Source organism: Heterodontus francisci, chromosome 2 (assembly GCF_036365525.1).
Source record: "Heterodontus francisci isolate sHetFra1 chromosome 2, sHetFra1.hap1, whole genome shotgun sequence".
Lineage (NCBI taxonomy): Eukaryota > Metazoa > Chordata > Chondrichthyes > Heterodontiformes > Heterodontidae > Heterodontus > Heterodontus francisci.
The window spans coordinates 199,373,907-199,401,620 of NC_090372.1; the positions used below are offsets into that span (position 1 = coordinate 199,373,907).

The 27,714-nt window shown below is 43.5% G+C and overlaps 1 protein-coding gene across 1 annotated transcript; it reads right to left on the bottom strand.

The window, feature by feature from the left end:
* Positions 1–22,852: 22,852 nt before the first annotated feature.
* Positions 22,853–26,635, bottom strand: htr5ab (5-hydroxytryptamine (serotonin) receptor 5A, genome duplicate b). The gene is made up of 3 exons (XM_068051987.1): positions 26,562–26,635; positions 25,355–26,285; positions 22,853–23,678 (listed from the first exon to the last, which is right to left on the bottom strand). Exons 2-3 carry the CDS (start codon positions 26,054–26,056, stop codon positions 23,346–23,348), a joined length of 1,035 nt encoding a protein of 344 aa, XP_067908088.1. The 5' UTR covers positions 26,057–26,285; positions 26,562–26,635; the 3' UTR covers positions 22,853–23,345.
* Positions 26,636–27,714: the final 1,079 nt, after the last annotated feature.

Sequence of the window (27,714 nt, forward strand, 5' to 3'; positions counted from 1 at the left end):
TACATAACTGAGAAGCATTAAGCTAAGAAGGAAGGAACACAAATTAACCACAGTGTTTAGAAACAGTTGAGCATCTTAACAGAAGTGGAAATTGGAGATCTTTCCTTAAATGATGAAGGACAAACTGTGGCTCGCCTATAAACCTCAACAATTACAATCTCCAAGGATGAATATTCTCAATCATCCCATAGACCTTCAGCTTTCATGCACTGGAGCTCAGAGATGAATCAGTGCTGTCATTGCCATGCACCATGAATCAGATATGACCTTAGCTTTAGGATCAAACAACAACAGCAATTTGTATTTATATAGCACCTTTAATGTAGTGAAACTTCCCAAGATCCTTCACAGGAATGTTATCAAACAAAATTTGACACCAAGTCACGTAAGCAGGGAGTAGAACTGGTGACCAAACTCTTGGCCAAATAGGTTGGTTTTAAGAGCGTCTTAAAGGAGGAAAGTTAGAGAGCAGGAGATGCTTAGGGAGTGAATGTGGGAACTTAAGGCTTAGGCAGCTGAAGGCATGGCAAGTGAAAGTCTGTTGCAATAAACAACATTGGAAATTAGGACTGTACATGATCAGGAAAAAACATTATCAACAATTTGTCCAGAAAATATAATTTTTCACCTTCTCTTCTATGTGAAGTGACAATGAAGCAACTTGTTTCTTCCACTGTTTACATTCAGCAAATCATTTTATTTTATTTAGAGATACAGCACTGAAACAGGCCCTTTGGCCCACCTAGTCTGTGCTGACCAACAACCACCCATTTATACTAACCCTACAGTAATCCCATATTCCCTACCACCTACCTACACTAGGGGCAATTTACAACAGCCAATTTACCTATCACCTGCAAGTCTTTGGCTGTGGGAGGAAACCGAAGCACCCGACGAAAACCCACATGGTCACAGGGAGAACTTGCAAACTCTGCACAGGCAGTACCCAGAATCGAACCTGGGTTCCTGGAGCTGTGAGGCTGCGGTGCTAACCACTGCGCCACTGTGCCGCCTCTGCTCTGAATTTCTCTAATGATGTCCATTTTTACATGGATAGGTCATCAGCCTGCCTCACACTTCACTACCAGGAGATCGGATTATTTCATGTGTTGAGGTGGGTGGGGAAGTAGGAGAAGGTCAGCACTCCATCAGACACGAGTGCCCCACTGGATGTCAGCTTGGTATGTCAACCAAGGTCAGGGCTCAAGTCTCTGAATGGTCTGTCCTGCAATGGGAGGGGGCCCACTTCACTCCCATTCGACACCAGATTTGATGTCAACCGAGTATTCAGAAAATGGAACTCCTGTATCTGCTTGCCAGGACTGTCTGGAGTGGGCTTAAATCTTTAACTTTCCTGCTCAGAAGCAGGAAAGTTGTCACTGAGCCAAGGCTCACAGTAGAAAATGTCACACAACAAAGTTACAACATAGTAGTAACTTTCAAATGTAAATTGGATAAACATTTGAAACAGCACGGGAGTGGGACTAATCGGATAGTTCTTTCAAAGAGCCGGCACAGGCACGAGGGGCTGAATGGCCTCCATCTGTATGAGTCTATGGCCACAATATTTAACAGGGCAGTGGTTCGGACTCTTTCAAAGAGCCAATAAAGGCACGATGGGCCAAATGGCCCTCTTCTGTGCGATATGATTCCGTGAGGAGCTATAAAAAATTACATGTTATTAACTTCAAAACATGCTCCTTTGGCTATTAGTTCTGGTGAAAACATAAAAATATTCAAAAGCAACATGGTTACAATTTCACTAAAATATGAGGAAATTATCGTAATAAATAAAGAGTTGGATTTATATAGTGTCTTTCACAAACTCAGGACGTCCTAAAACACTTATGGCCAATGAGGTACTTTTGCAGTGTAGTCCACGGTTGTAATGTCGGAAACACAGCAGCCAATTTGCACATAGCAAACTCCCTCAAACGGCAATGTGATAATGACCATATAATCTGTTCTTTGTAATATAATGTTGATTGAGGGGTAAATATTGGCCAGAACACTGGGAATAACTCTTCTTCCAAATAGTGCCATGGGAAGTTTTGCATGCACTTGAGAGGGTAGACAGAGCCTCTGTTTAATCATCACATCCAAAGGACCCTGAAAATGGGGCATAGCTGCATAAGTAGTAACTGCACAAATTGAAACAGCTGCATAGAAATATGTATAAAATGTTACTCCACCAGTAGGGGAGGCGGTGACATCGTGGTATTGTCACTGGACTAGTAACTCAGAGACACAAGGTATTGCTCTGGGGACATGGGTTCAAATCCACCACAGCAGAAGGTGGAATTTAAATTCAATTAAAATAAATCTGGAATTCAAAGCTAGTCTAAGGATGGTCATGAAACCATTGTTGATTGTTGTAAAAACCCATCTGGTTTACTAATGTCCTTACCTGATCTGGCCTACATGTGACTCCAGACCCACAGCAATGTGGTCGACTCTTACATGCCCTCTGAAATGGCCTGGCAAGCCACTCAGTTGGATCTAACGGTTACGAAGCCAATAAAAAAGAATGAAACCAGACGCACCACCCGGCATCGACCGAGGCGCCGGAAACAACAATGGAAAACCCAGCCTTGTCAACCCTGCAAAGTCCTCCTCACTAACAGCTAGGTGCTTGTACCAAAGTTGGGACAGCTGTCCCACAGACTAGTTAAGCAACAGTCTGATATAGTCATACTCATGGAATCATACCTGACAGACACTGCCCTCACCATCCCCGGGTGTGTCCTGACCCACCAGAGGTGGCGGCACAGTGGTATACAGTAGGGAGGGAGTTACCCTGGTTGTCCTCAACATCGACTCTGGACCCCATGAAGTCTCATGGCATCAAGTCAAATATGGATAAGGAAACCTCCTGCTGATGAGTCAGTACTCCTCCATGTTGAACAGCACTTGGAGGAAGCACTGGGGGTAGCAAGGGCACAGAATGTACACTGGGTGGGGGACTTCAATGTCCATCACCAAGAGTGGCTCGGTAGCACCACTACTGACTGAGCTGGTGGAGACCTAAAGGACATAGCTGCTGGACTGGGTCTGCGGCAGGAGGCGAGGGAACCAACAAGAGGGGAAAACATACTTGACCTCATCCTCACCAATCTGCCTGCTGCCAATGCATCTGTCCATGACAGTATTGGTAGGAGTGACCACCGCACAGTCCTTGTGGAGACGAAGTCCCGCCTTCACATTGAGGATACCCTCCTTCGTGTTGTGTGGCACTATCACCATGCTAAATGGAATAGATTTCGAACAGATCTAGCAATGCAAAACTGGGCATCCATGATGCGCTGTGGGCCATCAGCAGCAGCAGAATTGTACTTAACCTCATGGCATGGCATATCCCCCACTCTACCATTACGACCATCAAGCCAGGAGGCCAACCCTGGTTCAATGAAGAGTGCAGGAGGGCATGCCAGGAGCAGCACCAGGCATACCTCAAAATGAGGTGTGAAGCTACAACACAGGACTATCTGCGTGCCAAACTGCATAAGCAGCATGTGATAGACAGAGCTAAGCGATCCCATAACCAACGGATCAGATCTAAGCTCTGCAGTCCGGCCACATCCAGCCGTGAATGGTGGTGGACAATAAAACAACTAACTGGAGGAGGTAGCTCCTCAGATATCCCCATCCTCAATGATGGGGGAGCCCAGCACATCTGTGCGAAAGACAAGGCTGAAGCATTTGCAACAATCTTCAGCCAGAAGTGCTGAGTTGATGATCCATCTCGGCCTCCTCCTGAAGTCCCCAGCATCACGGATGCCAGACTTCAGCCAATTCGATTCACGCCGCGTGATATCAAGAAACAACTGAAGGCACCAGATACTGTAAAGGCTATGGGCCCTGACAATATTCCGGCAATAGTACTGAAAATCTGTGCTCCAGAACTTGCCGCGCACCTAGCCAAGCTGTTCTAGTACAGCTACAACACTGGCATCTACCCCACAACGTGGAAAATTGCCCAGGTATGTCCTGTACACAAAAAGCAGGACAAGTCCAACCTGGCCAATTATCGCCCCATCAACCTGCTCTCAATCATCAGTAAAGTGATGGAAGGTGTCATCAACAGTGCCATCAAGCGGCACTTGCTTAGCAACAACCTGCTCAGTGATACTCAGTTTGGGTTCTGCCAGGGCCACTCAGCTCCTGACCTCATTACAGCCTTGGTTCAAACATGGACAAAAGAGCTGAACTCAAGAGGTGGGGTGAGAGTGACTGCCCTTGACATAAAGGCAGCATTTGACCGAGTATGGCATCAAGGAGCCCTAGCAAAACTGAAGTCAATGGGAATCAGGGGGAAAACCCTCTGCTGGTTGGAGTCATACCTAGCGCAAAGGAAGATGGTTGTGGTTGTTGGAGGTCAATCATCTGAGCTCCAGGACATCACTGCAGGAGTTCCTCAGGGTAGTGTCCTAGGCCCAACCATCTTCAGCTGCTTCATCAATGACCTTCCTTCAATCATAAGGTCAGAAGTGGGGATGTTCACTGATGATTGCACAATGTTCAGCACCATTCGTGACTCCTCAGATACTGAAGCAGTCCGTGTAGAAATGCAGCAAGACCTGGACAATATCCAGGCTTGGCTGATAAGAGGCAAGTAATATTCGCGCCACACAAGTGCCAGGCAATGACCATCTCCAACAAGAGAGAATCGAACCATCTCCCCTTGACATTCAATGGCATTACCATCTCTGAATCCCCCCCTATCAACATCCTAGGGGCTACTATTAACCAGAAACTGAACTGGAGTAGCCATATAAATACCGTGGCTACAAGAGCAGGTCAGAGGCTAGGAATCCTGAGGCGAGTTACTCACCTCCTGACTCTCCAAAGCCTGTCCACCATCTACAAGGCACAAGTCAGGAGTGTGATGGAATACTTTCCACTTGCCTGGATGGGTGCAGCTCCAACAACACTCAAGAAGCTCGACACCATCCAGGACAAAGCTGCCCACTTGATTGGCTCCCCATCTACAACATTCACTCCCTTTACCACCGATGCACAGTGGCAGCAGTGTGTACCATTTACAAGATGCACTGCAGCAATGCACCAAGGTTCCTTAGACAGCACCTTCCAAACCCACGACCTCTACCAACTAGAAGGACAAGGGCAGCAAATACATGGGAATACCACCACCAGCAAGTTCCCCTCCAAGTCACACATCATCCTGACTTGGAACTATATCGCCGTTCCTTCACTGTCGCTGGGTCAAAATCCTGGAACTCCCTTCCTAACAGCACTGTGGGTGTACCTACCCCACATGCACTGCAGCGGTTCAAGAAGGCAGCTCACCACCACCTTCTCAAGGGCAATTAGAGATGGGCAATAAATGCTGGCCTGGCCAGCGATGCCCACATCCCATGAATGAATAAAAAAAATCTGTACAAAGCCCTTCAATGTCTGAGTGGAGTGAGCTTATTTTTAACACAGCAGTTTAATATTTGTATTCAAGTAACCTCTTGCATAATTGTACTGGAAAGCAATAATAGAATAGAGAGAAAGAACAGAATTGTCCAGAACACTCACCGATATCCTTCATGCATTCTGCATTCATTGCATTATATAATGTTTTCTAACTTTATTTCTTCTTCTTCAATACATTTTGGTAAGCGGCACACAAAGTTAGGACTCATGGGAATGAGGGTAAGATATTTGCATGGATTGAGGATTGGTTCGCGGACAGAAAACAGAGAGTAGGAATAAAGATAAATGGTCATTTTCGGGTTGGCAGGCTGCAATTAGTGGTGTACCGCAAGGATCAGTGCTTGGGCCACAGCTATTCACAATCTAAATCAATGACTTCGATGAGTGCAAAACGTATGGACAAATTAAAGGAGTGGGAAAGAATGAGGTAGATGGAGTATAATGTGGAGAAATGTGAAGTTATCCTCTTCGAAAGGAAAAACAGAAAAGCAGAATACTTTTTAAATGGTGAGAGATTGGGAAATGTTATTTGGAGGTACCTGGGTGCCCTTGTGCACAAATCACATAATGTTAATATGCAGATACAGCAAGCAATCAGGAAAGCAAATTGTAATTTAGCATTCAGTACAAAGGGATTGGAGTAGAAGAGTAAAGAGGTTTTACTGCAATTGTATAAGGCTTTAGTGAGACCACACCTGGAGCACTGTGCTCAGGATATACTTGCTTTAGAGGGAATGCAGCACAGGTTCACTGGACTGATTTCTGGGATCAGGTATTGCCCTGTGAAGAGTGATTGTGTAAACTGGGCCTATATTCACTACAGTTTAGAAGAATGTGAGGTGATCTACTGCATGTATTCGAGTAAAAGTCGATCTCATGAAAGAGTCGACCCATGACTTTTGGCCAATATTTTTAATTTTTCATATGTCTCGTGTAAAAGTTAACAGTAATTTTTCAGGGATAGTAGTCTGACACTTTCAGAACATTCAAATCACGCACTCGTATAAATACCCGAACTTTCAGCTCGGCCTCCCACATTTTGTCAATATGGCATCAAGGAAGAACAACAAGTACACAGCACAGTTAAAACTGAAAGTCATTGCATTTGCAGAGAAGATGAATAATTAAGCAGCAGCAAGAAAATTCAAAGTATCAGAAAGAAAACATTCAACAAGGGAGGCAGCATACAGGCACCAACGTTAGCAACTTTGTGTGAATGGCTTGTGGATGCTTGGAATTAACTCAAAACCAACATTGTCGTGAAATCCTTCAAGAAATGTGGAATTTCCAATGCACTGGATGGTACACAGGATGATTATTTGTGAAATGATGAAACCGACGATGACACAACTGCTGCTGGTGATGATCCCGATAATGATGTGATTGAAGGAGATAATTGGGAAGAATTCTGCGGAGCTGCAGATGATGCAAGAGTGATTTTGATGGATTCTACTGCGGATTCAGTGCTAACTAGTTTTCGTTATTAAATTGCTCCATGTACGGTAATAAAAATTGTATAAAATTGTGTATGACTTTTGTTTAAATAAGTAATTGCACACTAATTTTATCTGTCTCCATGGTGGTTATTATTTTGTTAATAAAAGTTCAATATTAAAAAGAAAAAGAAGAAAATGACTGGGAACAATCTCATGGACGACAGGAGAGAGAGAAGTGGGAAGGTGGTGCTGAGGGAGGGAAAGGGAAGTCAGCCTATTGTTGTGACTTCTGTCTTGTCAATAGTCGCATATCCAACTGTTCTCACCCCCCGCACCCCACAACATGCATTCCTAACTCTTTGATATCAATTAGGTGTTTGTTTCATGTTTTGTGAGTTCAAAACGAGCATGGATTTCAAGCCCTCAAAAATATTACTTGTGTGAAGTTCGACCCTCCCCAAATTTTCTCCTAAAAAATTGGTCTCAAAAATTTGACTTTCACAGGAGTATATATGGTAATTGAAACTAATGAAATTCTTAAGGAACTTGACAGGTTGGATGCTGGGAGGATGTTTCCCTTGGCTGGTGAGTATAGAACAAGGAGTCACAATCTCAGAAACAGGGGTTGGACATTTAGAACTGAGATAAAGAGAAATTTCTTCACTTAAATGGTTGTAACCCTTTGGAATTCTCTATCCCAGAGAGATGTGGACACTCAGCTGTTGAATATATCAAAAATCAGAGATTGACAAATCTTTGAATACTGAGGGAGTCAACATATATGGCAATAGTATGGGAAGATGTAGTTGAGGTAGAAGGTCAGCCATGATCTTACTGAGTGGCAGAGCAGCTTAAGGGGCCGAATGGCCTAATCCTGCTCCTATTTCTTATGTTTGTATGCTCATTAAAATAGTGTTGTGATTAATATTGCGACATAAAATGCCTTCTCCCTTTTCAGATGTTGGTGGACCTGCCAGTTCCAGTATGTTCTAAATTTATTTGCAGTTTAACATTAGCTGACTACCAAAGCGAAAACAGACTATGAGCCGGATTTTATTCTGGCGACGGAGGTCCCAACAGCAGGCTAGAAGGCAGGGGGAGAACCCGCCTCAGCCTCTGTTGGACCCCCGATGCGATTTAATGGCGGCTAGTTAATTAACTGCCCATCGTTGAGGACGCCATTCCTTTAAGGGACAAACTCCAGCCTCCAAGAGCTGCCGGCCAATCGGAAGGCCAGCAGCTCTGCAGTACTGGCAGCACCACTGGGAGCAATGGCCACTTCCGGTACAACATGAGGCCCTGCAGTACTGGAGAGAGAGAAGACCCCGGGAGAGGTAAGTGGGGTTGCAGTTGCTGGGGCCATTCAGGCAGGCCCTGGTGACAGGGTGGTGGTGGGAGTTGGTGAGGGTGGAAGGGGCTTCGTCCCAGGCAGCAGCGATCATCACAGGGGGGCCTTCTGAGGCCGTAGATTGTCCCCAAAGGAGGGAACCCCCTGAACTCACTAGGAGGCCGCCTGGCTTTACCTGGCAGGCATCTCTCTGCAGCAGCAGCCCCTCATGGAGATGGGAAGAGGCCCTTAAGTGGCCATTAATTGGCCACTTTACAGCCTCAATTGACCTGGGGCGGGAAGGCCATTCTCGGTCTTCCCCGCCCTGGACAATATGGCGGGGAGACCGGGGAACATCGCGAAAGGCACCCTCTGACATTTTGTTTGCCCCCACCCTAGTCTCTGTGCCTGCCTCCAAGGCCGAACAAAATTCAGCACTATGCTTAGCTTTTCTGCCACTAAAATTTCACTCTTATTTTCATAAAGTCCAAATACTTTTGGTTCTGCATTTATTTCATGATTTTGATTGTCTTGCTCACTTTGATTGTTTGTGGTTATTTTTTCCAATAAGAAATTAACTCATTACATGTCTACTTGCTAGCATAAGTGCACCATTTATTCTTTCAAAAAAATGTTTAGTTTCAGTCCTAGGGAGAGATTTCGAATACACTTAAAATTAGTTCCAAATGAAAACAAATGAAGATCTGTGGTGAATATGCCTTGACCGTGAGTGAGCAGGCAATTTGCAGTTATGACTCAAATGTAAATTTTAGTATGCACGCTGAATGTGACCCACATAGGTATTGTAACCAGGGGTCATTCATCAGCAGAATTTGGCTTGTCACCCATGGTGTCATCAATCACTTGTCGAGATGTTAAACAGGGTCATCATCAAAGTTTGTAACTATAATTAGCATCGATAAAGCACATATCTATGATTCTTCATGCGTGCCCATACACAAGAAATAAAAATGATAATTAAAGCATGGAATCAGCAAGACGTAAAATTTTGGCTACCACAGCACTTCAATTTGATAAAGCATAATGCAGAGGCAATGCAAATGGCCATGTGAGACACATACATTTGGTTATCGCAGCCTAGAAATTGCTAATCATAAGCTATTTAAGTGGGTTACTTGAATATTATGGATATTATTTAAATGGTGAAAGGTTATGGACAAAGGTTGTCCAAAGAGGTTTAGGGGTCCATGGACACAGATCACTGAAATGTAATCATCAGCTACAAAAAAATTCAAAAAGGCTAATGGAATTTTAGCCTTTTTAACTACAGGGCAAGAAGATAAAGAGGAGGAATTTTTTCTACAGCTATAGAAAGCCCTGGTTAGACCACATCTGGAGTACTGGAGTACTGTGTACAGCACCTCAGAAATGATATATTGGCCATGGAAAGAGTGCAGTGAAGATTCACCAGAATTGTTTTGAGGGCTGCAATGGTTAGATTATGAGACGAGATTACATAAACTAGGCTCGTATTCTCTGGAATATATAAAGTTAAGGGGTGATTTGATTAAGGTTTGTAGGATTTTGAAAGAAATTGATAGGTTAGACAAAGAGAGACTTTTTTCCATTGGTGGTGGAGTCTAGGACAAGGAAACATAACCTTAAAATCAGAGCCAGACTATTCAGGAGAAAATTTAGGAAAACACTTTTCTTCATACAAAGGGTGGTAGAGTGTGGAACTGTCACCTATTAAAAGCAGTAGTAGCTAGCCCAATTAATACTTATAAATCTGAGATTGATAGATCTTTGCTAGAGAAGTGTGTTAAGGAATATGGACCCAAGGCAGGTGCATGAGAATAAGATACAGATCAGCCATGATTTAACTGAATGGCGGACCAGGTTTGATGGGCTGAATAGCTGATTTCTGTTCATATGTTATAGGAAAAGTCTTCTCCTTTTAAGACCCTGGTGTTTCTTTTGGTGCAGGACTAAACTGTACGATTTACTGCTTGCACCGTGGGTTACCAACTGTAGCATTGAGTTTTGGTAGCATTAAGAACTGGCTTACACATACAGTAGCATTAAAATGGCATTAAAAGCCATTTAAGTTCCTGAATTTGCATAAGGGAGAGCAAACAAAAGATTTACATAACAAAATTCCTGGGAAATGCGAGTGGGAAGATTATCACAGCTGTATTTCAATGTTGAGGCATGGTTCATTCATGGAGGTGAAGGCAAATCAGTCTGTCCTGTTTAGCATAGAAGGATAGCCTCATTAAAAATGCCTGGTCCAGTCATAACCTCTAGGATGCAAGTCCAGTACCATAACAACTACCCTACCCTAGTTGTCAGATATGAGGCATCTTTTTCAACAAGCAGGCAAAGTATTAAGATTTTACCAGTTTAGGTAACACAGTGAGTGACATCTGCTGTCCTTCCTGCATTTATTCTATCTGGCACTAAATGTACATTATAGAGCCATAGAATGATAAAGCACAGTCCTGGTTCTTCCCCATAGCCCTGTCAGTTTTTCCCTTTTAATTATTAATCCAATTCCCTTTTGAAAGTTTCTAGTGAATCTGTATCCAACACCCTTTCAGGTACTGTATTCCACATCATAAAAGCCCATGGTGTAAAAAATGTAAAAAAAATGTAAAAATGTAAAAAAGAAATGCTTTCTTCATGTTGCTTCTGGTTCTTTTGCCAATTACCTTAAATCTATATCTTCTAGTTACTGACCCATCTGCCACTGGAAACCATTTTTCCTTACTCTATCAAAGCCCTTCATGATTTTGAATGCCTCTATCAAATCTCCCTTTAACTTGCTCTACTCTAAGGACAATGATCCCAGTTCCCCAGTCTCTCCACATAACTGAAGTTCAGCATCTCTGGTACCATTCTGGTAAACCTCCTCTGCACCCTCTCTAAGGCCTTGGCATCCTTCCGAAAATATGGTGCCCAGAATTGGCTACAATACTCCAGCTGGGGCTTAACTAGTGTTTCATAAACATATATAATGCAATTATGTTGGACTGCTTCAATGAACCTCTTTAGGATTCCTGGACATCTACAATTTGAGTCATAAATTGCTGCTTGTATTTCTTCATGATCCAGAAAGGCAATGCGTGCTAATTACACCCAAAGTTAAAGTTAATATTATCCCATTGCCCTTAAGAATACTTGGAGAATGACTTCAGTTAAAATATTTCTTGTGCTGTTCTCATCCTCAGTTTCAAGTCTATTTGTATCTTTTTACGGTTTTCGCCTCTTCCCTGACTGTCCTTTTGTTGATGTGACACTGAAAGTCTTCTTTTACTGTTATGGTTAACTCAGCTGCTCTGCCTTTTCCAGGTTTCTCTTTGGCTCTCCAGATAACCTTTTTAATGTGTCTCAGTATTTTCTTATATTTATCCCAGTGACCCACTTCTTTCTCCTTAGAGGTACATCAATATAGGGCAATACATCGCATTTTGCCAATTTGATCTAAATAGGACTCAATATGAACGCAACGTTTATTTTGGGACAGTCCTAACTTTACCATACAGTGTGTAGAAAGGCAACTGCAATCACAGGTGCTGATGTGGGTCATGGTTTGGATGCTTTGTGAGGCCAGGATAGCTGTATTGACGTATATGATTCTATACCTATCAGACCAACTGATGGGATGGAATCCCTTTCAGCTAATAAAGGAGGAGGGGTCAGAGATGGGAAATACATCTTTACTGGGAACATTTTAAATGGAGTAGAGAAGCAAGGAGACATTGGTGTGCAAACACAAGTCATTAAATGTGATTGTCCAAGTAAATAAGGCTGAGAAACAAACTGTTTGACCAGAATCTTCTGGACTTAGAAAATAATCAAGGATCAGCACCATTTCCAGGCCCTGACCCGTTGGTGTCTGGCGTCCGCACGGCTTTGCGATCTTATGGGAGGCAGCCAATTAACAGATCACCTTCGCGTTCATTGTCCAATTGCTGATGGTCCAAAGCTTTACATTGACAGCAATTACGGGTACATAAATTCAAGCTATATTAAACAGCGATTTAATGTGAACTCAACCCAGAATATTACTTCCACTTATTTCAGGCAAGGACCAGAGAACATTCATTGTGAGTTAGTGAAAAGTAAATTTAGAATATATTTTAGGTAGAATGTCTTTACAGAAAGGGAAATAAATGCTCGGAATAATTGTCCAGCAGAGATTGGAGAAACAGGAACATTCGATGCATTCATACATACGAACATACGAATTAGGAGCAGAGGTGGGCTATTCGGCCCCTCTAGCCTGCTCCGCCATTCAATAAGATCATGGTTGATCTGTTTGAATCAATCTTGATCAATCTATAGCTGTTCGGCTGGGAGACTTAGAGGGACCAGCTTCAAAGGAGTGAATGATCTTTTCTTGTCCTTGGTTGTTCTGATATTAATGGAGGAGCTTCATGTTGTACGAATAAAGACAAGTGCTGAAGAGGAAACACGCAATAATAAATATCCCAATAATCAGATACAAATACATTGTAGGCAATGTTCTGGTGCTCAGTGCACATGTACTTTTCAGCCCTGATCTACTGCAATTTAATTTACCATCTGCAGTAAGTTGCGACACCAAGTTATTGTAATCAAAGTTAAGAACCGCACCAAGCAGAAAATCATTCTGGCCACTCAGTGTACAATAATTACACAAATAAACTGTCTAGAAAATGGCACTGGCCTCCAAAAGAAGGACAAATGTCACATTTATAGGGCCAGGTGCCACTTAGTATTGAAGGTTGGCATCAACCTTGCTTCTTTTAAATTGCACACGAGGATAGAGGACTTGATGGGGCATTGAAAATCATCACCAGGAATAAAAAATGCAAGCAAGGAATAAAGGAATTTATTTCAAACATAGCAGGGTTTTGATGCCTGGGATGGGGTAGGTAGGAGCTGGTGGGACAATAGTGTAAAACGCACTTGCTGACCCTGATTTTAATCTTGCCATATCATTTCCCTGGCCTCGTTCACATTTCATTGGTGGGTTTCCCATCTGATCATGTTGGGTACAGCAAGCTTGTGTAATTTCCAGCAGGCCTCCAGAGGTCTATTCGAAACAGAAATGCAGATCTTCAATAAATATTCTTGCAACTATCTTGTGTCTTCTTTAATAGAATGGGAGGCAAGCTCCAGGTTCTCTAAGGCCCTCCTGGCAGTACTGGTTGAAGAGTTTATGGCAAGCAATGAAGTTCTCTTTCTAATTCCATGTGATATCAAGAAACAGCTGAAGGCACTGGATACGGCAAAGCTTATTGGTCCTGACAACATCCTGTCTGTAATACTAAAGACTTGTTTTACAGAACTAGCCACACCCATAGTCAAGCAGTTCCAGTACAGCTACAACATTTGCACCTACTCAACAATGTGGATAATTGCCTAGATATGTCCTGTCCACAAAAAGCAGGACAAATCCAATCCTGCCAACTAGCCCGCACCCCACACCACCCCCCACCCCCCCCGCCACATCAGTCTATTCTCGATCATCAACAAAGTGATAGAAGGTGTCGTCAACAGTGCTATCAAACGCCACTTAAACAGCAACAACCTGCTCACTGATGCTCATTTGGGTACCACGAGGCCATTCAGTTCCTGACCTCATTACAGCGTTGGTCCAAATATGGACAAAAGAGCTGAACTCAAGAGATGCAGTGAGAGTGATTGCCCTTGACTGAGTGTAGCATCAAGGAGCCCTAGGCAAATTGAAATCAATGAGAATCAGGGGGAAAACTCTCCACTGGTTGGAGTCATACCTAGCACAAAGGTTGATAGTTGGAGGCCAGTCAACTCAACCCCAGGACATTGCTGCAGGAGTTCCTCAGGGTAGTGTCCTAGGCTCAACCATCTTCAGCTGCTTCATCAATGACCTTCCCTCCATCATAAGGTCAGAAGTAGGGGTGATTGCTGATGATTGCACAATGTTCAGTACCATTCGCAACTCCTCAGATACAGAAGCAGTCTGTGTCCATATGCAGCAATATCTGGACAACTTTCAGGCTTGGGCTGATAAGTGGCATGTAACTTTCATGCCACACAAGTGCCAGGTAATGACAACCTTCAGCAAGAGAGAATCCAACCACCTCCCCTACATATTCAATGGCATTGCCATCGTTGAATCCCCCACTATTAACATCCTGGGGGTTACCATTGACCAGAAACTAAACTGGAGCAGCCACATAAATACTGTGGCTACAAGAGCAGGTCAGAGGATGAGAATTCTGCATTGAGTAACTCACCTCCTGACTCCTCAAAGCCTGTCCACCAGCTACAAGGCACAAGTCAGGAGCGTGATGGAATACTCTCCACTTGCCTGAATGAGTGCAGCTCCAACAACACTCAGGAAGCTTGACACCATCCAGGACAAAACAGCCCACTTGATTGGCACCCCATCCAACACTTGAAGCATTCACTCTCTCCGTCACCAATGCGCAGTGGCAGCAGTGTGTACCATCTACAAGATGCATTGCAGTAACTCACCACTCCTCTTTCACAGCACCTTCCAAACCCATGACCTCTTTCACCTAGAAGGACAAGGGCAGCTGATGCATGGGAACACCACCATCTGCAAGTTCCCCTCCAAACCACACACCATCCTGACTTGGAACTATATCGCCATTCCTTCACTTTTGCTGGGTCAAAACCCTGGAACTCCCTCCTTAACAGCACCGTTGGGTATACCTGCACCAGATGGACAGCAGCTGTTCAAGAAGGCAGCTCACCACCATCTTCTCAAGGGCAATTACAGATGGGCAATAAATGCCGGCCTTGCCAGCGATGCCCGCATCCCATGAAATGGATAAAAATGTTATCCACCAGGCCTAAGGAAAGGTAGCTGAAATTACCAGCTCCAGGGACATCACTCCCAGAACCTGGATTTGGTGCAGGAAATTCTCCAACGGCCTCACAAGAGTAGCAAAGCTGAGTGTAGCTCTATATTTCTTCATTTGCCTCAATAACACTCATCTCAACCAGCATCATCTTTCTGCCAGAAATAGTGGTAGGCCGGAAGATTGGGAAAATTTTAGACGCCAGCAAAACATGACCAAAAAAAAGGGAGAAATTGGAGTTTGAGAAAAAAACTAGCAAGAAATATAAAAACAGACAGTAAAAACTTCTCTAAATATGACTAATGGGACTAAAGGATGACAAGTCCCCTCGACCTGATGGCCTGCATCTTAGGGTCTGAAAGGAAGCAGCTGCAGAGATAGTGGATGCATTGGTTGTAATCTTCAAATATTCCCTAGATTCTGGAAAGGTCCCAGCGGATTGGAAAACCACAAATGTAACAATTCTGTTCAAGAAAGGAGGGAGACAGAAAGTAGGAAATTATAGGCCAACTATCCTAATGTCTGTCGTTGGGAAAATGCTAGAATCCATTATTAAAGAGGTAGTAGCTGGACATCTAGAAAATCACAATATAATCAGGTAGAATCAGCATGGTTTTGTGAAAGGGAAATCGTATTTGACAAATTTGTTAGAGTTCTTTGAATATGTAACAAGCAGGGTGAATAGTGGGAAACCAGTATTTGGATTTCCAATAAGCATTTGATAAGGTGCCTGTTACGACCAGGTGAAAAATGTGTCTCGGGGTCTTTTGCTATCTTCACCTGATCTTATTGTAACAGGGTTTAATTTTAAATGTGCTGTGTTTTGAGCTCTCCTTTTTGTGAATCCTTGCTCAGAGTGTTCCAATAATAAGATAAAGAAACCAATTCACACAGGCTTTCTCAGGTTTAAAGAAGAACAATTACATTTTATTAAAACTTAAAACCTATTACGGTTCATGCCTATGGATATACAATGCACCCATGCTAGCGTGCACACGGGATATACACATGCAGATAGGAACAGAAAAGAGAAGAAAAGATATGGTGGAACAGTTTGAGGCAATATCTTGTTATGGTGCTTCGAGCTCACTGTAGTCCTTTTGTAAGTAGTCTTGCTTTTGTTGGGGCCCAGTGTTCTTCTTAAACCTTGTTCACATAGGAGACTTTTCTCTCTTTGTGTTTCACGTGTTTTCACAAGATTCAGTTCCATGAGAAGGAGATGGAAGCAGTTCCAGAGAGATCTTTACCCCAAGAGCACACGGCTTTGTCTCAGTTCAAAATCTTTTGTTGGAAGTTCAAATTCTCTGCAACAGCCAGTTAGTCATGTGACTAAAACTGATCTGACCACTTCTTCTGTGTATTGGGGAAGCAACAACTGGGTCCCCATTGTTCCAAAACTGCTAGTACTATGCAAATGTCCTTCCAGTCAGGGCTTGCAATTTTAAGTTTTAATGTTCATGTGACGAAATAATGTGTGCCTCAGTCTTGGTAGGTGGGGAGCTTGCCTGACAGGGCCACATAAAAGGTTACTACAGAAGAGCTCATGGTTTTGGGGGTGATATATTAGCATGCTTAGAGGACTGGCTAACTAACAGGAAACAGAGAGTCGGGATAAATGGGTCATTTTCAGGATGGCAAACTAACTAGCGACAGTGGGCGAGGGTGGGGGGGGGCTGGAGGGGGTGGGGAGTTGCTGCCACAAAGCTTCACTGCAGCAAATAATATCGGGCTAGGCCCCGCCGGTGTCGAGGTCTGTGGCGGGCCTCTTCCGGGGCCGCCTTCAGGCCACCAGCCACAGATCCTGACGTTGAGGGGTCCTTAAAATCCAGCCCTTTCTGCAAAGGGATATAGATAGATTAAGTGATTGGGCAAAAATTTGGCAGATGGAGCATAATGTGGGAAAATGTGAGGTTGTCCACTTTGGCAGGAAGAATAGAAAGGCAGAATATTATTTAAATGGAAAGAGACTGCAAAATGCTGTGATACAGATGGAACTAAGTGTCCTTATACATGAGTCACAAAATGCCAGCATGCAGGTATAGCAGGTAGTTGGGAAGGCAAATGGAATGTTGACCTTTATTGCAAGAGGGATGGAGTATAAAAGTAGGGAGGTCTTGCTACAACTGTACAGGGCATTGATGAAACTGAGCCTAGAGGACTGTGTACAGTTTTGGTCACCTTACTTAAGTAGGGACATCTGGCATTGGAAGCAGTTCAGAGAAGATTCATTAGGCTGATTCCTGGGATGAGGGGGTTGACTTATGAGGAAAGGTTAAGCAGGTTGGGCCTATTCTCATTGGAGTTTAGAAGATTGAGAGGTGATGTTGTGAAAGGTATGAGATTCTGAGGGGGTTTGACATGGTAGATGCTTTTTTTTCATTCATTTGTGGGATGTGGACATCGCTGGCTAGGCCAGCATTTATTACCCATCCCTAATTGCCCTTGAACTGAGTGGCTTGCTAGGCCATTTTAGAGGACATTTACGAGTCAACCACATTGCTTTGGGTCTGGAGTCACATGTAGGCCAGACCAGGTGAGGACTGCAGATTTCCTTCCCGAAAGGACATCAATGAACCGAATGGGTTTTTACAACAATTGACAATGGTTTCATGGTTACCATTAGACCAGCTTTTTTTTAAAATTCCAGATTTATTAATTGAATTCAAATTTCACCATATGCTCTAGTGGGATTCGAACCCATGTCCCCAGAGCATTAGCCTGGGCTCTGGATTACTAGTCCAGTGATATTACCACTATGCCACCACCTCCCCAGAGAGGATGTTTCCCCTCATGGGGGAATGTAGAACTTGGGGTCTCCCATTTAAGACGGAGATGAGGAGGAATTTCTTCTCTCAGGGTGTCGTTAGTGTTTTGAATTCTCTTCCCCAGTGAGCAGTAGAGGCTGAGTCACTGAATGTATTCAAGGCTGAGTTAGATTTATTTTTGATTGACAAGGGAGTCAAGGGTTATGGGGGGGCAGGCAGGAAAGTGAAGGCCACAATCAGATCAACCATGCTCTTATTGAATGGTGGAGCAGGCTTGAGGGGCTGAATGGCCTACTCCTGCTCCTATTTCTTATGTTCTTATGAAGTTGCTGCCACAACTGATTGCAAAACTGACAGAGATTCACATGATCCTTCCCATATTCACACAACAGCTTGTCTTTAATTATGTAAAATCTCTTTCTGTTGACTAAAGTGATTGAATAGATGGAATAGAACAAGGATAAGTTGGAGATTACACATCCGGAAGATGATGAGAGTGACACCATTAAGGCTAGATGTTATTTTGGAGTCCAGAAAGTAAGGAATTCCATAAAGGAGGAAGCATAATATTTGAGCAGAGTGGAGAAGAAGGGTGAGTTCACTGAAATTAGAGTTGAAGGAGAAAAACCAGCCATCAAACTCAGCTTTCTGTTTAAGATTAGAAATAGTACAATGGAAGAGGAGAGTTTACAGAGATTACAAGAAATTTGTTTGCTGTAGAATTGGATAGAGTAGCTAGTGAAGGCCAGGATGACAGTAGTTGATTCATTATTTCAATAAAGTTGTATTTAGAGGCTGTAGATAGTATGTCACTTGACTCTATCCTTGCCAAGAGCAGAGATAGTTGAGATGTGCCTGACATTGGAACCAGGGTTAACATTCTCCCATTGGTGCTTAACACCTTTCTATAATCAGCTGAGGCCAACATTAGTCTTTAGATTTTCTTATTGGAATTCTAATAACGGCGTCCCTTCAGTATTTGTTATCCATTATACCCATCAACTAATACGCATCTGATTTTGGGCTGAAGTTGCTGCACATCTTTTAGTAAACCAAGGCCAAAACTAATGTTGATATCCAGTATTTTCATGTGATGCAACACTGCAGCATTAATGTTAGCTGATTTGTTCACACCTGGGTAAAATCTTGAATCGCAAAATTATGCAAATAGGATTAGCAGGAGGGAAATTTACGATGGGGTCCAATTATGCAGGGTCACTGTCCGGTTTGCTAATTGTGCAAAATTCCACTGGAAATGGGGATACGCATTTCTTGCATCCACCCATTTCCACATGAATGTCAGAGAAATTTGCACGATATCATCATCCACTGGAATTCTTGCCAATTCTGCTTCCACACATCCAAGACTATGCATTCATCCATAGCTGTAGGCACCACACCTTAGAAAGGATATATTGGCCTTGGAAGGAATGCAGCGCAGATTCCCCAGAATGTTAACAATGTTTAAGGATTAGATTATGAGGAGAGATTACATAAACTCGGCTTGTATTATAGGTTAATTTGATTGATGTTTTGAGGATTTTGAAGTGAATTGATTGGGTAGATAGAAATGAACTTCTACTCTGGGGTTGGAGTCTAGGACAAAGAGACGTAATCTTAAAATCAGAGCCAGGCCATTCAGGAGAGAAGTTAGGAAACCTGGAGAGTGGTAGAAGTGTGGAACTGTCTGACAAAAAGCAATAGATGCTAGCTCAATTAATAATTTTAAATCTAAGTTTGATGGATTTTGGCTAGCCAAGGATACTGAGCATTATGGACCCAAGGTGGGTGGATGGAGTTAGGATACAGATCAGCCATGATCGCATTGAATGTTGGAACAGGCTCATAGGGCTGAATGGCCTACCCCTGTTCCTATGAAGTAGGTTTGCTCCTGTACCAGGATCTGATGCAGTGGAGCCAGTTGTTAGATAAAAGATAGGTTTCCCAAGGCAATTGATCCCACAGTGTCTCCAGATATTTGACAGTTTTCTCACTTTCTCCTCTTACTTTTGCTCGCTCCCTCTTTTTTTGCCAATGCTGCATCACAAGAATCCATCTGTGGCTGGTTAATTGGGAAAACTGAAAATTTGAAATGAGTTTTTTTCCCTAAGATGTTGAAGAGATGTCCTTCTCCTCCCCCAACACTCACCACCACTGAGGTGGACAGCCCAGTAATTCCACCAATGATGCAACTACCTATCCAATAATGTCCCTGACCTCGTTACTTGGTATAGGGTCAGGATTTCATCAATGGGGCAGGAGGAAGTTCAATGCCCAAATCTGCCCTAGGAGACTGGCACAGAAACTTCTAAGTTTGATGGGATGCCAAGGTAGCAACATTCAGCTTGAAACATTCCAAGCAGTCATATCATTCAGTGAAAATTCACATTTAGACCAAATGATGGTTGTACCTGCAACTGCTATTTTGTTAAGGGTGGTGATAAAGGAGTAATATGATCTTGTGGTGAAAAGCAGGAGAATGCTTTTCTTAATTCAGCATCAGGATGTGGGCGTTGTTGGCAAGGCTGGCATTTATTGCAAATCCCTAAATGCCCTGTGAAGGTGATGGTGGGCCTTCTCTTGAACCACTGCTAGCAGTTTTGATACAATTAAGTGGCTGCTATGCCAGTTCAGAAGGCAGTTAACAGTCAATCACATAGGTATGGGGCTGAAGATGCATATAGATACTTACAGACCATAGCATGTTTCCTTCACTAAAGGACATTAATGAAGTTTTTAATGACAGTCTAATAGCTTAATCATTTATTTTACTGATATAAACTGTTTATTTCATATAATTTTAAAACTGAATTCAAATTCCCATTTGAACTCAAATTCTCTGGATTACTAATCCAGTAACCTTAGCCACTATTCCCCTGTATCCTGGCATCAGAGTTTTGAATGAACTGAAGTTTAGAAAGGATGGAGGTTGCGAGGCTCTTCAGGGGAGCATTGGAGTTATGGGTGGCAAATTTAACCTAATCCGGCCATTGGAAAAGTAGCATGATTGACTGCAACACTGGTTTTACTCTGCTTCCAATTTTGTAGTAAAAGCGGCTGTCCGTGCCACTAATGCTGCTACTTGTTGACCTGACCCACGGCGTCAGTGGAATTTTGGAGCAGCAAGGTTGTGAGATGTGGGAGACAGGGCAATCTGGCCTACTTTTCCAAAGGGCACAACTTTCTGGCTCCATAGCTAAATACTGTGGATGTGAGAAATAAAACCAGGTCAGGCAGCATCTGCAGCAGAAAGAAACAGACTTAATGATTCAGGTCGAAAGGTCATCGACCTGAAACATTAACAATTTACTGACTACTTAGACAAGAATGAAGGCTACCCATTAAGCAAATCAGAATTAAAATTTCAATGGAAAAAGTTGATCGTTTTCAATCACAGTTAACAGGCAAGATTACAAAATGCTTTCTTTAGATATTCATTCTAATTATATATAAATTTTACTTTTCAATGAGTGCTGTGATGTGACAAGGTGGAGCAAGGCAGTCAAAAGTATCAATTAGTAATAATTTAGGAACAAAGGGATCAAGCCTGAGGCCTTGACAATATGTCATCAATGGTGGAAGAAGATTGCACAGACATGGCATGGTCAGGCAGCAGCCATGTCAGCTTTCCAGTTAAAGGGTAAAGTGCAAGTTGGCAGCCAGCCTTCCCAGGTAGGATAGTGTGTGGCTACTGTGTGCTCTGAATTAGAACCATAGAATGATGGGCTCATGTGGAGTACAAATACCAGCATAGACCAGTTGGGCCAAATGGCCAGTCTCTGTGCTGTAACTGTTGATATAGCACAGAGGGAGGTCATTTGGCTCATTGTGTCTGCGCTGGCTCCTTGAAAGGGATATCCAATTAGTCCCATTGCCCTGCTCTTTCCCCATAGCCCTCTTCACGCATTTATCCAATTCCCTTTCCAAAGTTACTGTTGAATCTGCTTCCACCATTCTTTGAGGCAATGTATTTCAGATCCTACCAACTAGTTGTGTAAAAAAAATTCCCCTCATCTCTCCTCTGGTTCTTTTGCTAATTACTGTAAATCTGGTTACCAACCCTTCAGAATTAGAGACAGTCTACCACTCACAATGTACAATCGATCACTGTTAAAGAAAGTTCTGTGCGGATCACTCAGAAACCCAACTCAATTTGATTTGATTTGAAAGGCATCGGTATATGTGTCTTTTGACCTCTACACTTGTTATAAGTCTTTGTTGACGCAGTGAAATCAGGTCCTACTTATAACAGCACTATGTAAACCACAAGTCCCCTGAAAACATTTAGTTGTCACTCCAAATTTATCTATCGAGAGATACTCTTAATGCCAAAATTCTGAAATAAAAACAGGAAATGCTGAAAATACACAAGGAGTTCAGTCAGCATCTGCCAGCAGAGACTGGTTAAGATTGGGAGTAAGAGTCCTGATAATCTGAGTTACATCCTAAGCATTGTTTCAGTGCATGTTCAAAAGCATAGATGGCAGATCTGATTGTGTAACAGTCATGCAGAGCTTTACCTAATCTCAGTCCAGGATGGAAAAGGACTATAGTTGGATTGTTGATCTTTTGCACATATCTGTTCACACAAAAAATAATGGAATAGTTAACATGCCAAATCCCTGAACAGATCTACAGATTCTAGTAGCAGGGTCCCAAATGAGTAATCTTCCTTTTAAAAGTTTGGTTGCTTCAAAGCTAGCTACCTTTGATTAAAAAAAACAAAGCAGGCCATGAGAATTGGATAAACACTTGAAAATGAAAAAATTTCAGGGCTATGGGAAAAGAGCAGGGACTAATTGGATAGCTCTTTCAAAGGGCCAACACAGTCACAATGACCAAATGGCCAGCTTCTGTGCTGTATGATTCTACCATCTATGATTTAACCCCTGTTCCTCTTCTTTGTCAGACACTGACTGACCTGCTATATGTTTCTAGCATTCTTTCTGTATTAAGGAGAGGTATGTCCTATCTCCAGACTCTTCTAACTGAATGCAGCGTAAGTATGAATTTTCCAAGCATTGAACAAACTTATCATTTTCAATGAGGAGTTTTATTATTGTGAGAGAGAGACAGAACACTATGATGTTTGGGTCATGTTGGATGAAGACAGACGGAGCCAAAGTTTTTAATTCATTAACAGTTTGATATAAAATAGATTTGGCAGCGCTACACAATAGCGGATGGTCATTATCAGAAAGCATTAATATAGCAGCCTTCCCACAGTAACGTATCTGACCCAATGACAGTAGATTTACTGTCCTTCTAGGTTGTACTAGATGTTTCACGATAAGAGGTGTAAAATGAAATATTTACATGTACTGTACAAGGGAATCATTGATCACAGCTGAGGTTGTAAATGATCTGAACTACAAACACTAGCTCAGTTCTACAAGAAACAGTGTCTGAGTGGATAAATAGATCCGGTATAGAATACTGCAACCTCTCTAGCTCCGAGGTATCTTCACTGCTTTTGCTTACTTGGGCACTCCTGTGTTTGTTCACTTATCTGACTAAAACTTAACAAAAGGCTGCTAGACAAGAGTGCCTTCCCAAAGCTTCACTGTTGCCTGGAGAAGAGGTTTCTGAAGGCGTTGTTGTAGTTCTTGTTAAAGGCCGTGTAGATCAGTGGGTTGAAAAACGAGTTGGAATATCCCAGCCAGAGGAAGATGCTCTTCCAAATCGGGGGGATGTCACATGAGCACAGGGGGTTGATGAGCTCGGTGATGAAGAATGGGATCCAGCACAGCACGAAGACCCCGATGAGAATGCCGACCATCAGCGCTGCTTTCTTCTCCTTCTGCTCCCGCCAGGTATCGCCGTAGGTCTGGAACATGACTGTGGCATGGCGGACAGTGAAGACCATCTCAGGCTGGTGGCTCGCCTCCTTCATCTGACGGGAAAAGACGGCGATAAGTAAAACCCCTACAACACTGTTCCATCTTTTATTACCACCTTTAATACATCACAGGGGCTCAGTTGGCTAGAAGGCTAGAGTGTGCTGTAGAAAGATGCCAAAAACGTGGGTTCGATCCCCGTACCACTGTGGTAGTTCATGGAGGCCTGCCTCCTCACCTTGCCCCATGCTTGAGGAGTGGTGACCCTCAAGCTTTACATCACCAACTGTTTCTCTCTTATGGGGGAAGATGCCTATGGTCCTTTGGGCCTATGGTTAGAACTACAATAACACATCACGCTGTTTAGCATTAAGTGTACTGAGAGTATATTAACTGAAAATAAGTTAATATAATGAATTATATAATGGTGGTTCATCCCCCAAATCCCTGTCTTTTCTCTCTCTCCTTTCTTTTTCTGTCTCTCTCTCTCTCTCTCTCTGTTTTTCTCTTGTCTTATGTGTTCCCTCTATTTCGCTATTGTTTCTCTCTTTCCCTGTGATTTTTCTTTTTCTCATCCTCCCTAGTCTCTCTCCATCCATCCTCCTCTCACATATTTTCTCTAGCTTTTTCTTGCGCTTTCCCTTTTATTTATTCTCTCCCTCCAATGCTTTTCCTCCCTATTTCTTCATTGTGTCACTTTTTCCTTATGTTTTTCTAGTTTTCTGTCTCCTGGTTCTCGTTCTCTCTCACTCTCCCACCCCTCTCCATCTTTCTCTCTCACCCCCTGTGTTTTCTTTCTCACTCTCTATTATTTCTCTCTTCCCTTGTGGTTTATTCCCTCTAATTCCTGACAGTTTTCTCTCTCTCTCTCTAATCTGCCTTTTCCCTGAACATTTATCTCCTTCCCTACTTTTTTTCTCTCTCACCTGTTGTCGGTCTTTTTTTCCCTGTGAGTTTTCTCTCTTCCCGTCATTTTTCTCTCTCTCTCTATTTTGCTCACTCTCTTTTCCTCTGCTTTTTCCCACTGCTGTTTCTTTCCCTATGGATTGGCTGTCATTCCATATGATTTCTCTCTCCTGCATAGTTTCTCCATCTCTCCCTTTCTCTGTGGATGTTTCACGATAAGTGGCGTACAATTGAAATATTTACATGTACTGTACAAGGGAATCTTTGATCACAGCCATGGTTGTAAATGATCTGAACTACAAACACTGGCTCAGTTCTACAAGAAACAGTGTCTGAGTGGATAAATAGATCCAGTATAGAATACTGCAACCTCTCTAGCTCCAAGGTATCTTCACTGCTTTTCCTTACTGGGGCACTCCTGTGGTTGTTCACTTATCTGACTAAAACTGAACAAAAGGCTGCGAGATAAGAGTGCCTTCTCAAAGCTTCACTGTTGCCTGGAGAAAATATTTATCTTCCATTGTCTCATTCCCTGCTTTTTCTCCTCTCATTGTTTCTGCCTCTTTCCCCCGTGGTTTTCACTCTCTAGTTGCCTACTGCGTGTGCCTCACCCACACTCTCTGGTATTGCTGTGACTTTGCATTTTATGGTCTCGTGCTTTTTCTTGTTGTTCGTCTTTCGTTCCCCATCTCTCTCTCTCTATCTCCATTTGATGTTTCTCCTCTCTTCCCCCTTGTTCTATCTCTTCAGTCGTCTCCCTCTCTCTATTTTTCCTCTCTCTTTCTCCCCATCGGGGGTTTTAATGACTATCAAAAGTGCCATGTACCTCTACTACTTCGGGCATTGGAGTAATCGTGTTGGTCCGGCGGGATCCAATGCGAAACTTTGCAGCTTTGTAAATTTTCCAGTACACAAAGAGGACCACGCAGAGAGGCAGGTAGAAGGCTCCGAAGGTGGAGAAGATGGTGTAAGAGGGTTCTTGACTAACTTGACACTGCTCGCCCTGCTCTGAGTAGGTCTTCCCCCAGCCGAAGAGGGGGGAGAGGGAGATGACGGCAGACAGCGCCCAGGTCAACACGATCATGATGTTGGAGATCTTTTTCCTGGTTTTCAGGGTGTATTCCAAATGCCTGGTGATGGACCAGTAGCGGTCCAGGGCGATGGCTGTAACGTTCCAGATACTGGCCGTGCAGCACAGGACATCGAAGGAGATCCAGACCTGGCACAGGACCTTCCCCAGTCTCCACCGCCTCCCGTTCAGTTCATGCACCAGGCTGAGGGGCATAACCAGGGCAGCGACCATCACATCTGACATGGCCATGGAGGCGACCAGGTTGTGAGGGACGCGGTGGAAAGTCCTGACTCGCAAGATGGTAACGAGGACCAAGACATTCCACAAAAAGGTAGCGAGCACCAACATGGCCAGTAAGGTCAGGATGAGGATACTGAAAATAGAAACAGATTTCGGCTCTAACTCTCCCAGTGCTGCGCTTTGGTTGCTCCACAGTGAGCTGCTGTTCAAGTCCATGGTGCTGAACGGGCAAATCCCAGATTCAGTGGAAAAATGCCTGCGAGAGGAGCCTGAGTTCAAAAAGCAGCGGCACTTACTCCGCTCTCTGCCCCAAAGGTGGCTGACGCTGTTATTTCGGCGGCAGTCAGTCTTACACCAGGTCCACTCTGTCCCGCTCTGTCTTGTGCACTGTCCGAATTCATTTGGATTCGGCGAGATGTACGAAAAAATTCAACCCACTTTCAACCTGGAGCAAAATATGAATGTTTGCATGAATATGCAAGCTTCAAACAATGTACAGTTTAAGCCTGAAATCCCCACAAGTGGATACATGGACAGGTAATTAACACGGCGCTCCAAACGTCATTGTAAACGCTCAAGTCTTTTTCCATTCTTTATAATATGTCTTGCTTGATTTCTTTAAAAAAAACAGAGCTATTCAAATATTATTGACACCCATAACAGGGTGGCAAGGCTCCCGGAATCTGTTCAATGCACACAATGAAAGATGAGGCAGGATTACCTTGCTTTGCTCCAGTTGTCTCACCGATCACCTCACTCTCCGCACTTCTCCAACATGCAGCATCTTCTGTTACTGCTCGCAGGGGGCTCAGGAATAGAAATAAGGTGCAGGAACAGAAAGATCCCATCAGTTGCGTCAAAGAGCTGCCAAGCAGCTGTCTGAGCCTCCTGTCAGTTGGCAAAGCGATGCCCTCCTCAGCCCCCAATGCGGCTCATCCAGCAGGTATTCCGGAATGAGGCACATCCCAGAGCTGAGCAATTTGTCAATGTTCGCCCATGGTCAGTCGAAGCCTCCATCTAATTTGATTGACTTGTTATCCAGAGAGAGAGAGAGAGAGAGAGCTGGTCTCGATTTAAAGGGGTATCCTCACTGGGAAGCTGCGCAACCCCGTACGCTCCACGCCGGCGGGGTGGGGGCTCTTTAAAGGCGCACCCACTCTGAGTGATGAGAGCAGCTAGAAGACAATGTTAGCAAGGATCAGACAGTCGCCGACTGGAGTTAGAAAATGTTTCTTAGAGCAGCTTTGGAACCCGGCCGGATCTCATTTACCGCGGTGAGTGAAAGTTTTAATAAAAGGTTCGCCAATTTTTTCCTTCCTTTGTGTGTGTGAGAGAGACAGCGAGTCCAGAGTTTGAAATCTTTCTCGTATACAATCTCACAGTCTTTGGAAGCATCCGCCCCGTTGTTGCTTTTTTTTTTGGCAGCCTCCCCTTTAATTCAGAGCCAAGACAGGTTCCGGGCGACGAATGAACGTGAGCGGAGGCTCGGGTGGAGCATTAAGACTAGTATGGAGCAGTTGGGCAGAATGGCCTGTCTCGGTGCTGTCAATGCTCTGCAATGTGCGACAAGACACGGAAAAATCCAGTCCAAACGCACTCAAGGAGGGCAGCGTTTAAAACCTCTCAGGTCAGGTATCAGCAGTGTAAAAAAGTGAGACGGGAGCATGGACAGTGATCCTGAGCAAATAGCATTTTAACACATGAAAATTCAAGCAAAGCAAAACACCCCGATAACAGAACTGATCGCACAAGCACGGTCTCTCGTGAAATTATTTCCATCATCATAAGGTGTGTAAGAAGAGTAAAGTGGAATTCTGTTTCATATATAATAGTCCGGGCAGAAGGTTATATCCCCAAACTAATTAAAGTGCAGT